The 13193-nt window shown below is 47.5% G+C and overlaps 1 protein-coding gene across 1 annotated transcript in view; it reads left to right on the plus strand.

Annotated features, from left to right (window-relative positions):
• LOC311148133 (plexin-A2-like) overlaps nt 1-13193 on the plus strand; it is a 212543-nt gene that overhangs the window by 45499 nt on the left and 153851 nt on the right. Inside the window, exon 2 of the mRNA XM_084185028.1 lies at nt 11767-13143. Within this exon, the coding sequence (XP_084041154.1) occupies nt 11917-13143 (1227 nt within the window). The 5' untranslated portion in view covers nt 11767-11916. The remainder of the gene's footprint in view (nt 1-11766; nt 13144-13193) is intronic.

Consider the following 13193-nt stretch of genomic DNA (forward strand, 5'->3'; position numbering starts at 1 on the left):
GTATATAACAAAGTATTGAGAAACTTTTGTTATTGACCAAATACTTATTTTCCACCATAATTTGCAAATAAATTCATGAAAAATTCTACAATGTGATTTTCTGGATTTTTTTTCTCATTTTGTCTGTCATAGTTGACGTGTACCCATGATGAAAATTACAGGCCTCTCTCATCTTTTTAAGTGGGAGAACTTGCACAATTGGTGGCTGACTAAATACTTTTTTTCCCCACTGTATGAAGTGGGTGAAACAGTGTGTAAACATTATTAAAGTGACCAGTGTTCCATGACTATGAGCATAGGGCAGCATCCTCTAAGCTGCATGGTAGAGTAACCGGCTAGTGACAGTGACTAAGTTCAGGGCAGGGTACTGGGCAGAGGCCGGCTAGTGGTGACTATTTAACAGTCTGATGGCCTTGAGATAGAAGCAGTTTTTCAGTCTCTCGGTCCCAGCTTTGATGCACCTGTACTGTCCTCGCCTTCTGGATAGTAGCGGGGTGAACAGGCCGTGGCTCAGATGGCTGGGTCCTTGATGATCTTCTTGGCCTTCCTGTGACACTGGGTGCTATAAATGTCTTGGAGGGCAGGCAGTGTGCCCCCGGTGATGGGTTGGGCAGACTGCACCACCCTATGGATAGCCCTGCGTTTGCGGACAGTGCAGTTGCCGTACCAGGCGGTGACACAGCCCGATAGGATGTCCTCAATGGTGCATCTGTAAAAGTTTGTGAGGGTCTTAGGGGCCAAGACACATTTTTTTGTTGCGCCTTCTTCACCAATCTGTATGTGTGGGTGGACCATTTCAGATTGTCAGTGATGTGTACGCAGAGGAACGTGAAGCTTTTCACCTTCTCCACTGCGGCCCCGTTGATGTGCATGAGGGCATGCTCCCTCTGCTGTCTCCTGAAGTCCACGATCAGCTCCTTCGTTTTGTTGACGCTGCAAACTTGATAATTGAGTTGGAGACGTGCATGGCCACACAGTCATGGGTAAACAGGGAGTACAGGAGGGGGCTGAGCACGCACCCTTGTGTTGAGGATCAGCGTAGTGGAGGTGTTGTTGCCCACCTTCATCACCTGGGTGCGGCCCATCAGGAAGTCCAGTACCCAGTTGCACAGGGCGGGGTTCGGACCCAAAGCCTGAGCTTAATGATAAGCTTGGAGGGTACTATGGTGTTGAAGGCTGAGCTGTAGTCAATGAACAGCATTCTTACATAGGTATTCCTCTTGTCCAGATGGGATAGGGCAGTGTGCAGTGCTATGATCTTTAACTAGCTTCTCAAAGCATTTCATGAAAACAGAAGTGAGTGCTACGGGGAGATATTCATTTAGTTCAGTTACCATCGCTTTCTTGTGTACAGGAACAGTGGTGGACATCTTGAAGCAAGTGGGGACAACAGACTGGGATAGGGAGAGATGGAAATTGTCCGTAAACACTCCAGCCAGCTGGTCTGCGCATGCTCTGAGGACGTGGCTAGGGATGCCGTCTGGGCCAGCAGCCTTGCGAGTGTTAACACGCTTGAATGTCTTACTCACGTCGGCCACAGAGAACGAGAGCTCACAGTTCACGGGAGCGTTGGTGTTTTCCTCGAAGCGGGCGAAGAAGGTGTTTAGCTTGTCCTGGAGCAAGATGTCGGTGTCCGCGAAGTGGCTGGTTTTCCCTTTATAATCCTTGATTGTCTGGAGTCCCTGCAACATATGTCTCGTGTCTGAGCCGTTGAATTGCAACTCCACTTCGTCTCTGTACTGACGTTTTTCCTTACAAAGTGCATAACTGGACTGTTTGTACTCAACCATGTTCACAGTCACCTTGCCGTGGTTAAATGTGGTGGTTTCGCGCTTTCAGTTTTACGTGAATGCTGCCATCTAGTCACGGTTTTTGGTTTGGATAGGTTTTAACCGTCACAGTGGGAACAACATCCCCTATACACTTCCTGATGAACTCAGTCATCATGTCAGTGTATACGTCAATATTATTCTCAGAGGCAACCCGAAAATATCCCAGTCAGCGTGATCAAAACAATCTTGAAGCATGGATTCCGATTGGTCAGACCAGCATTGAACAGTCCTTACCACGGGTACTTCCTGTTTGAGTTTCTGCCTATATGAAAGGAGGAGCAGGATGGAGGCGTGATCTGATTTGCCGAAGGGAGGGCGGGGGAGGGCCGTCCCGGAAGGGAGAGTAGCAATGGTCGAGAGTAGTTCCTTGAGAGCCATCGTGGTATCGGCTTGAGAGTGAATATACACGGCTGTGAGGTCGGCATTTGATTGTGAGGTATTCTAGGTCGGGTGAACAAAAGGACTTGAGTTCCTGTACGTTACCACAATCACACCATGAGTAGTTTATGTTGAAATATACACCTCCTTCTTTCTATTTCCCGGAGAGTTCTTTATTCCTGTCTGCGCGATGTACTGAGAACCCAGCTGGCTGTATGGACGGGGACAGTATATCCGGAGAGAGGCATGATTCCGTGAAACAGAGTATGTTACAGTCCCTGGTGTCTCTCTGGAAGGAGATCCTCGACCTGAGCTCGACTAGATTATTGTCCAGGGACTGAACATTAGCGAGTAATATACTCTGAAGCGGTGGATGGTATGCACGCCTCCTGAGTCGAACTAAAAGTCCACTCCGAATACCTCTTCTCCGCCGGCGGCATCTTGGAGCAGTCTCTGGGATAAGTGGAATTGCCTTGGGAGTACGAACAAAGTGTCCAATTCAGGAAAGTTGTATTTACCGCCACTCTAATATCCCAAAGTTATTTCCGGCTGTATGTAATAGTGCAAAGAACTTTCTGAGCAAAAATGTTAGAAATCAAAAAAATACTGCAACGTTGCTTAGGAGCCATGAACAGTCTATCGGCGCCATCTTGCTATTCCCTGTGCCTGCTGCTGGCCTGGCACTGCCCCTGAAGCTCAGCCAGTGGCCACTGACCGGGGGCACCGCCAGCGCTCAGGCACATGGACCAGGCAGGGGTACACAGGCAGGCTTTGTCCAAAAGGGTACCCTATTCCCTATATAGTCCACTACTTTAGGCCAGAGACATCTCAAGCCAAAAAGTAATGCACAATAGACAGAGCTGATAGATTGCAGCAAGCCAGCGGGGCCCATTGGGTTAGCAAGGCACTCAGAGGCAGCAGCACGGGTGAGCTGAGCATGCCAACGTGTGTTTCAGTCTGTGTCACAGCCCCACTGTTTCATTATAAATGGGAAACTTTAGAAGAACACAGGGTTTATTTCCAAACCATGATCACAGCTTCCAATGCACAATGGAATGCTGTTGTCTTCCTGCTGGACTTACTCAGTTATTAACTTTGCTTCACTCACGTGGCAGGCCTAGGCTTTGTCTGCCTAGAGACTAGTTGACTCGAAGTCTACTGGTCTCTGTACTGTATCTCTTGACTTGTACTTACTAATAGGCTAACTGTTTGTCAAAGCACCCATCCAGTCAGTGGAAGAGCTTTGCCTACATACAGACTAATAATGAGAGCTGGTTGATTACATTTACATTTCAGTAATTTAGGAGACGCTCTTGTCCAGAGCGACTTAAAGGAGCAATTAGGGTTAAGTGCCTTGCTCAAAGGCACATCGACAGATTTTTCACCTACTCGGCTCAGGGATTCGAAACCAGCGACCTTTCGGTTACTGGCCCAATGCTCTTAACCGCTAGGCTTCCTGCCGCCCTATATGATTAAATGGCATGGTTAATAAACACAAGACAGATTGATTAATCCAGTTAGAGGTTAATACATTTAGTGCTCTGAGCAGTTAGATGCTTTTTGTAAGCATGTCTGTGGGATGAGCTAATTCCCACAGTAGCTGACATTTGCCTGTGCGCCAGTACATCTTTCTGCATCGTTACAACTTACACAGTTGTAATGTGTCAACAAATCAAAGCTGACCCACAAACAAGGCTTGTTTAGAAGACAGACGGTTCAGTGTGTAGATAGTGGAGATAGTGGCGTGGAATTGTTGTTTAGCTGGTAGTCTCTGGTGGCAGACAAATTGAGTAGCTGGCCAGCGTGCAGCCGGCACGCAAGATTTGGGTCTGGGTTTGGAGATGCAGGATCTTAATCTGAGCAAGTTTGCTACAGCAGGAGAATAATCCTGAAGCAACAGGAAATGCAAATTATTATGTGGATTGTAATTAATGGACATTTGTGTAGGGGTTGATAAATTTTTTGTAAGGGAAAATCAAGTTGGAAATTTCAAAGTGGGAATTACAAACATCAGAAGCCTTATTAAACCTCAAATACATTACACGTTTAAAATGTCCTGCATTGCAGGAAAGTTATCCTGCAATAGGGTGATCAAATTAAGATCCTACATCTGTAAGGCCTATGTTGCTGGGGTAGTGAACTAAGGGTTGTTACTGTATGTAGAAAAGGCATTTATATAATGCTGGTATGGTCCTACCCTTCATTGTAGCTCATTTTCATAAGCAAATCAAGCCTGGACAAGAATGGCTCTATTGCAGCCTTCCACCTCACACAAATGCTACCACAGACTCAGTCAGGCATATCCCCCAAGATGCAAAGTCTCTTCTTTAGGTCTAGGTTATTAGGTGACTGGGTTGTGATTCACCGCCACTAGCTCTTACATGCTAACTGCTTCCCGCTAACTGCTTCCCGCTATATCTGACTCCTAGCGAGGAGGAGAAAAAATAATGTGGCTTCAAACAAGAAAGCGACTAACAAGCGAATGCAATCCTGCTATTTAAATCCCCTGCTTGCCGGCATAATGAGTCCCTCCCCGTCAAGAGCAGCAGAAGTAGAGGAAAACAACATCAACAAAGCTTCTCTTGCTATAGCTTTATTAACAACTAACCTTTGAGAAGTCATTTATGTACATCATTCATTCAGTCAGTCCCTTCTTCTTCTTCTTCTTCTTCTTCTTCTTCTTCTTCTTCTTCTTCTTCTTCTTCTTCTTCTTCTTCTTCTTCTTCTTCTACTTCTTCAGTCCACCTGCCGACAGCTCAGCCGCCACAACATGAAAAGAGGTTGGAGTCATTAAAACTCGTTTTTCAACCACTCCACACATTTCTTGTTAACAAACTATAGTTTTGGCAAGTCGGTTAGGGCATCTACTTTGTGCATGACACAAGTAATTTTTACAACAATTGTTTACAGACAGATTATTTCACTTATAATTCACTGTATCACAATTCCAGTGGGTCAGAAGTTTACATACACTAAGTTGACTGTGCCTTTAAACAGCTTGAAAATTCCAGAAAATGATGTCATGGCTTTAGAAGCTTCTGAGAGGCTAATTGACATCATTTGAGTCAATTGGAGGTGTACCTGTGGATGTATTTCAAGGCCTACCTTCAAACGCAGTGCCTCTTTGCTTGACATCATGGGAAAATCAAAAGAAATCAGCCAAGACCTCAGAAGAAAAATTGTAGACCTCCACATGTCTGGTTCATCCTTGGGAGCAATTTCCAAATGCCTGAAAGTACCACGTTCATCTGTACAAACAATAGTACGCAAGTATAAACACCATGGGACCACGCATCCATCATACCGCTCAGGAAGGAGACTCGTTCTGTCTCCTAGAGATGAACGTACTTTGGTGCGAAAAGTGCAAATCAATCCCAGAAGAACAGCAAAGGACCTTGTGAAGATGCTGGAGTAAACAGGTACAAAAGTATCTATATCCACAGTAAAACAAGTCCTATATCGACATAACCTGAAAGGCCGCTCAGCAAGGAAGAAGCCACTGCTCCAAAACCGCCATAAAAAAGCCAGACTACGGTTTGCAACTGCACATGGGGACAAAGATCGTATTTTTTGGAGAAATGAATGAAACAAAAATAGAAATGTTTGGCCATAATGACCATCGTTATGTTTGGAGGAAAAAGGGGGACGCTTGCAAGCCGAAGAACACCATCCCGTGAAGCACGGGGTTGGCAGCATCATGCTGTGGGGGTGCTTTGCTGCAGGAGGGACTGGTGCACTTCACAAAATAGATGGCATCATGAGGAAGGAAAATTATGTGGATATATTGAAGCAACATCTCAAGACATCAGTCAGGAGGTTAAAGCTTGGTCGCAAATGGGTCTTCCAAATGGACAATGACCCCAAGCATACTTACAAAGTTGTGGCAAAATGGCTTAAGGACAACAAAGTCAAGTTATTGGAGTGGCCATCACAAAGCCCTGACCTCAATCCTATAGAACATTTGTGGGCAGAACTGAAAAAGCGTGTGTGAGCAAGGAGGCCTACAAACCTGACTCAGTTACACCAGCTCTGTCAGGAGGAATGGGCCAAAATTCAACCAACTTATTGTGGGAAGCTTGTGGAAGGCTACCCGAAACGTTTGACCCAAGTTAAACAATTTAAAGGCAATGCTACCAAATACTAATTGAGTATAAGTAAACTTCTGACCCACTGGGAATGTGATGAAAGAAATAAAAGCTGAAAGAAATCATTCTCTCTACTATTATTCTGACATTTCACATTCTTAAAATAAAGTGGTGATCCTAACTGACCTAAGACAGGGAATTTTTACTAGGATTAAACGTCAGGAATTGTGAAAAACTGAGTTTAAATGTATTTGGCTAAGGTGTATGTAAACTTCTGACTTCAACTGTATATACCACAGGGGAGGTGGAAGGGGGTTAGGGAGGTGGGGGTGGGGGTGCTGCCTGCCTGTGTTCTAAAGCCCTAAAGGGCAAAAGGCTAAGGGGCTTGAGGAGAAAAGAGCTGCTGCAGGAGCCTGATTACACCTCCAGTGGGATACACTCTGGGTAGCGTCACAAATGGCACTTTATTCCCTATGTAGTGTACTGCATTTGACGGTCCAAAGTAGTGCACTGTAAGGAACACTTTTTCATTTGGGATTCACATCTGCTCTACCCTGCTCTACTCTACTCTGTTCTGCTCTACTCTGTTCTGTTCTACTCTGCACTACTTTGCTCTACTCTGCTCTGTTCTACTCTGCACTACTCTGCTCTACTCTGCTCTGTTCTACTCTGCACTACTCTACTCTACTCTGCTCTGCTCTACTCTGCTCTGGTCTGTTTTACTCTCTACTCTGCTATGCTCTCCTCTCTACTCTGCTCTACTCTGCTCTCTACTCTGCTCTACTCTGCTCTACTCTGCTCTGTTATTCTCTGCTCTACTCTGCTCTACTCTGCTCTCTACTCTGCTCTGCTCTGTTCTACTCTTCTCTGCTCTCTGCTCTACTCTGCTCTGCTCTACTCTGCTCTACTCTCTGCTCTGCTTTACTCTCTGCTCTACTCTACTCTCTACTCTGAACTCTGAACTCTGCTCTGCTCGGCACCTCCACAGCACTATGCACACACTCAAACAAAGGAAGCAGCATGGCTGGTGCAGGCAGGGAAGGTAGGAGGAAGGATAGGAGGTGGCCTTGTCCCTGGCTTATAGCCTAGGCCAGCTCTTTTATGGCCATGCTCATATAGTATAGCGCTCCTGGGACACCTCAGAGCAGCCCACCCACCTCCCTCAGCCCATCCCAGCACACGCCAGGCCCTCTATTAGCTAACAGGCTCCCAGGCCCCAGTGGCCCCTAGGAACTCACTGTTTATGGGCTGAGGGATCAATACTCTCCCCAGAAGTGTATATTAAAGTCTGAACTGGCTGAGTAGCCTATCAGTTGATCACCGATGGAGGTGGGGGGAGGGACGCAGGATGACAATGAGCAGGTTTTGACAGCTATGGGCTGGGGGGAGGGGTGTGTGTAAACTGACCAGACGTAGTGGAGAGGGACTGTAAATCTCCACTGTACTGTATATCAGACACACCTGGAACACCCGTCCAATCCAGACGTATGCAAATGACGAATTCAAAGAAGCTGCTGATTATTCCAGCCACATCTCTCTCTCACCCGTGGCTTGATTCTCTCTGCTGCCCTCTCCTCTCTTCCTGCTGAGAAATGCAAATGTAGAGCGTACAGAACGATGTAGGCTTGTGTCCGACACGTTTCACCCCCTGGGCGTCCCCACCGACACACACGCACATGCACATGCACACACACATACACACACATACACACACACACACACACACACGGTTCCCAGCTACCTCGTCCAGCTTCACACTAATTACCCTTGTAGTAGCGCTACGTCTGATCATCCTTGATTTTGGGATGCGCTGCTACTGCTCCTACTACTGCTTCTACTGCTCCTACTACTGCTTCTACTGCTCCTACTACTGCTTCTACTGCTCCTACTACTGCTTCTACTGCTCCTACTACTGCTTCTACTGCTCCTACTACTGCTGCTACTGCTTCTACTACTGCTGCTTTTGCTCCTACTACTGCTTCTACTGCTCCTACTACTGCTGCTACTGCTCCTACTACTGCTGCTACTGCTCCTACTACTGCTGCTACTGCTCCTACTACTGCTTCTACTGCTCCTACTACTGCTGCTACTGCTCCTACTACTGCTTCTACTGCTCCTACTACTGCTGCTACTGCTCCTACTACTGCTGCTACTGCTCCTACTACTGCTTCTACTGCTCCTACTACTGCTTCTACTGCTCCTACTACTGCTTCTACTGCTCCTACTACTGCTTCTACTGCTCCTACTACTGCTTCTACTGCTCCTACTACTGCTGCTACTGCTACTGCTGCTACTGCTCCTTCTACTGCTGCTACTACTGCTACTACTGCTACTGCTTCTACTGCTGCTGCTACTGCTGCTGCTACTGCTGCTGCTACTGCTTCTACTACTGCTACTGCTGCTACTTCTACTGCTGCTTCTGCTACTGCTGCTTCTACTGCTACTGGTGCTACTGCTACTGCTGCTACTGCTCCTTCTACTGCTCCTACTACTGCTGCTACTGCTACTGCTGCTACTGCTCCTTCTACTGCTGCTACTGCTGCTACTACTGCTACTGCTTCTACTGCTTCTGCTGCTGCTACTGCTGCTGCTACTGCTGCTGCTACTGCTTCTACTACTGCTACTGCTGCTACTGCTGCTGCTACTTCTGCTACTGCTGCTAATACTGCTGCTGCTGCTACTGCTGCTACTGATGCTACTGCTGCTGCTACTTCTGCTACTGCTGCTAATACTGCTGCTGCTGCTACTGCTGCTACTGATGCTGCTGCTTCTGCTACTGCTGCTGCTACTGCTACTGCTGCTATTGCTGCTTCTACTGCTGCTACTGCTGCTGCTACTGCTGCTACTACTGCTACTGCTGCTACTGATGCTGCTGCTGCTGCTACTGCTGCTGCTACTGCTGCTACTACTGCTACTCCTGCTACTGTTGCTACTGCTACTGCTGCTAATACTGCTGCTACTGCTGCTACTACTGCCATTGTTTCCACTTGTTAGACCCTCACTGCATGACGTTGTTTGGTCCTGATTAAATAATACTGATAAAAGGAGTGAAAACACACAGCAGTGTGCTGGTTGTGGTATTAAAGAGAGGGACAGGAGGGTGAGCTGTGCATGTCTAATGGTGTCCTGATTCATTTAGGAATGATTGTTCTGGGGCCAATGATTAATCCCTGCAGGACGTGATGTGTCAGCGGGAGAATAAAGGATTAAAACAGGAGTAACATTGTGGAATAATAATAATTAATAGATTCAGATCCTGGTAAAACAGACAGAGGCCTTGAAGGAGAATTTTGCTTTTTTACAACCAAATTAAAATGTTTACCAATATTCAATTTTGTTGCAACTCGAGCGATACCTCTCTGTCCATTCTAGCAGCAGGCTACACGGAGAATGGAACAGTTGGATACGGTAAAACGTTGCGGATAAAGTTTGGAATGACACAATTTCATGTCTACAACATCTAAAGACCTGCATCACTCTACTGAGCGTTTCCATTTCTAAGAGGATGTATTTGTGTATTTTTGGAGCCTTTGTTCAGGTCTTTTTAGAGCCCCCGTACTGTACAAAGAGGATGTATTTTTAGAGCCCCCGTACTGCACAAAGAGGATGTCTTTTTAGAGCCCCCGTACTGTACAAAGAGGATGTATTTTTAGAGCCCCCGTACTGTACAAAGAGGATGTATTTTTAGAGCCCCCGTACTGCACAAAGAGGATGTCTTTTTAGAGCCCCCGTACTGTACAAAGAGGATGTATTTTTAGAGCCCCCGTACTGTACAAAGAGGATGTATTTTTAGAGCCCCCGTACTGCACAAAGAGGATGTCTTTTTAGAGCCCCCGTACTGTACAAAGAGGATGTCTTTTTAGAGCCCCCGTACTGTACAAAGAGGATGTCTTTTTAGAGCCCCCGTACTGCACAAAGAGGATGTCTTTTTAGAGCCCCCGTACTTTACAAAGAGGATGAGGAAGTGAATAGCTGCTTGGGGTAAGTTTCCCAAAAACAAGTCAAATCGCAGAAAAAGTGTCTGGACCCTTCTATAACATGACATTTACATATCTTTATTTGATTTGGTTGTAAAAAAGCTAAATTCTCCTTTAAAGAGCAGAGAGGAGGGAGGGACAGAGGGAGGGAGAGAGAGGGGAGGGTGGGGTGTGAGAGAGGGAAGGAGAGAAAAAGGTTGGGAAGGAGGGGGGTGGGGGGAGAGAAAACAGACAGAGCCCTTGAAAAGCAGAGAGGGATGGAGGTAGGGAAGGAGGGGTGCAAGCAGAGGGTCTGGCTCCCATCTCTCTACCATGGACCAGATAATTAACTCCTGGGGAAAAACTGTGAAGAGGGTCTCTCTCTCTCTCTCTCTCTCTCGCTCTCTCTATCTATCTCTCTCTCTTTGTCTCTCTCCCCTCTCTGTGTCTCTCACTCAATAAACATTTTCAATTTAAATTTAGAGAGATTTATTGGCATGGGAAACGTGTTTACATTGCCAAAGCAAGTGGAATAGACAATAAACCCAAGGGAAATAAACAAGGGAAATAAACAATTAGAAATGAACAGTAAACATTACACTCACAAAAGTTTTAAAAGAATATAGACATTCTCTCTCTCTTGATTTATAACATGAAGGAGGGGCCAGATTGCAAAGCATTGTTACATAAATAGCAGACTTCCCTTCATGGATGTTTTCACAGTTAGATTGGAAATGAGGAGCACGGATAGGGGAGGGTGCTAGCCGACCGGAGGGGGGTAGAGGGGTAGAACTGAAATGAGATGGCGATGCTAATGCATTCCTTCTAAGGAATAAATGTAGGGTAATATGAGCACCAATATATTTATTTATCATTCCTTTGGTTTTTAGCTGTGCTTTACCCTTGTCTTTCTCTAGCTGGCATGTTTTGGACCATAAGATATCTTGTTTAAATGTCTGTTTAAATAGCCTCTTACTTTTTTCTATTTTTTTACCCATGGCATCTAGAATTAGTCGTTGTAGTTCTATTGATTATAGACCACTATCCTGAAGGGTGCTTCTCTGATATGGTTTGACTCATAGCAGCGCATGGTGAGTGGAGATCTGTGAAATGTGGCGCCCAGGGCAGTCCATTGGTTTGTGCTCTTCTTAGAAACCCAGTGTCTCTAAGGCCCCTCTGAGGCAGGAAGCATAACTATGACTCAGGTCATTCTAATTTCCGTTAGCCGTAACCTGCTCACTTTCCTTCATTGTCCTATCAGACCTATCCAGTCCAGCAACTCCTTTGGAATGTGGCGATAAAGGTTTCCTTCCATTGTCTTCTGTCACCATCCATTCCACTGTTCCCTAACTCATTGTTGCCTTGGTGAGGGTGAACTCCTCCCCAGCAGGCAGTTACTGAATTAAGAGCCTTTTCCATCCGTTTTTATCTGCTTCCCCTTTGACTGAGTGTGATTCACAATGTGCTAACTTTCCTTTATTCACCACTCCCTCTCTCTTTCTGCCTTTCTTTCAGAATCATGTGAAGACCCTGGTGAAGATACAAGTGTGAACCTAGCCTTTGAGAAGACGAAGAGGAAGGTAGCCTAGCTTCCTTCCCTCCCACTCCTCCTCCTCCTCCTCCTCCTCCTCCTGTTTACTCTGCTGTTGCCTTGCCCCTAGAGGTATGGAGGGCCGGCGGTCGCGGCGGGTCACACGACGCAGCAGCAGGACTTTCCCAGCGGGCCCTAGAGGGGGCGCTGTGCTGGCCATGCTGGGCCTGTGGCTGTTAGCTATCGCTGCCACCGTGTGCCAAGGCCAGATCACCTTCACCAGCTTCCACCCGGAGCGCCGTGAGTGGGCCTTCAACCACCTGACGGTCCACCAGACAACGGGGGCACTCTACATTGGAGCGGTCAACCGCGTCTACAAGCTCTCGGGTAACCTGACACTCATGGTGTCCCACGACACGGGTCCTGAGGACGACAACAAGGCGTGCTACCCGCCCCTCATCGTCCAGCCCTGCTCTGAACCCCTGACCTCCACTAACAACGTCAACAAACTGCTTCTCATAGACTACAGCCAGAATCGTCTGCTGGCCTGCGGTAGTCTCTACCAGGGAGTCTGCAAGCTGCTGCGTCTGGATGATCTCTTCATCCTAGTGGAGCCGTCCCATAAGAAAGAGCACTACCTCTCCAGCGTCAACCAGACAGGCACCATGTACGGGGTCATCGTGCCCTCCTCCCAGGGCCAGGATGGGACTCTCTTCATCGGGACGGCCGTAGACGGTAAACAGGACTACTTCCCCACCATCTCCAGCCGTAAGCTCCCCCGCGACCCAGAGTCCTCGGCCATGCTAGACTACGAGCTTCACACAGACTTCGTCTCGTCTCTGATAAAGATCCCGTCAGACACGCTAGCGCTGGTGTCCCACTTCGACATCTACTATGTGTACGGCTTCGCCAGCGGCTCCTTTGTCTACTTCCTGACCGTCCAGCCCGAGACGCCGGAGAACAGCATGTCATCAGGTGGATCCTCCAACGACCTCTTCTACACCTCGCGCATTGTCCGCCTCTGCAAGGATGACCAAAAGTTCCACTCATACGTTTCTTTACCCGTGGGCTGCGTGAGGAACGGCGTGGAGTACCGTCTCCTGCAGGCCGCCTACCTAGCCAAGCCGGGCCGTGTGCTGGCCGCCTCGCTCAACATCAGCGCCACGGACGACGTGCTCTTCACCGTGTTCTCCAAGGGCCAGAAGCAGTACCACCGGCCGCCAGATGACTCGGCGCTCTGCGTGTTCACCATTAAGGACATCAACGCCCGCATCAAGGAGCGCCTGCAGTCCTGCTACCAGGGAGAGGGCAACCTGGAGCTCAACTGGCTGCTGGGAAAAGACGTGCAGTGCACTAAAGCGGTGAGTTACAGAGGAGACACGCGCACGCACGCACACACACACATACACTT

This window comes from Coregonus lavaretus (assembly GCF_964263955.1).
Source record: "Coregonus lavaretus genome assembly, chromosome: 20".
Taxonomy (NCBI): Eukaryota; Metazoa; Chordata; class Actinopteri; order Salmoniformes; family Salmonidae; genus Coregonus; species Coregonus lavaretus.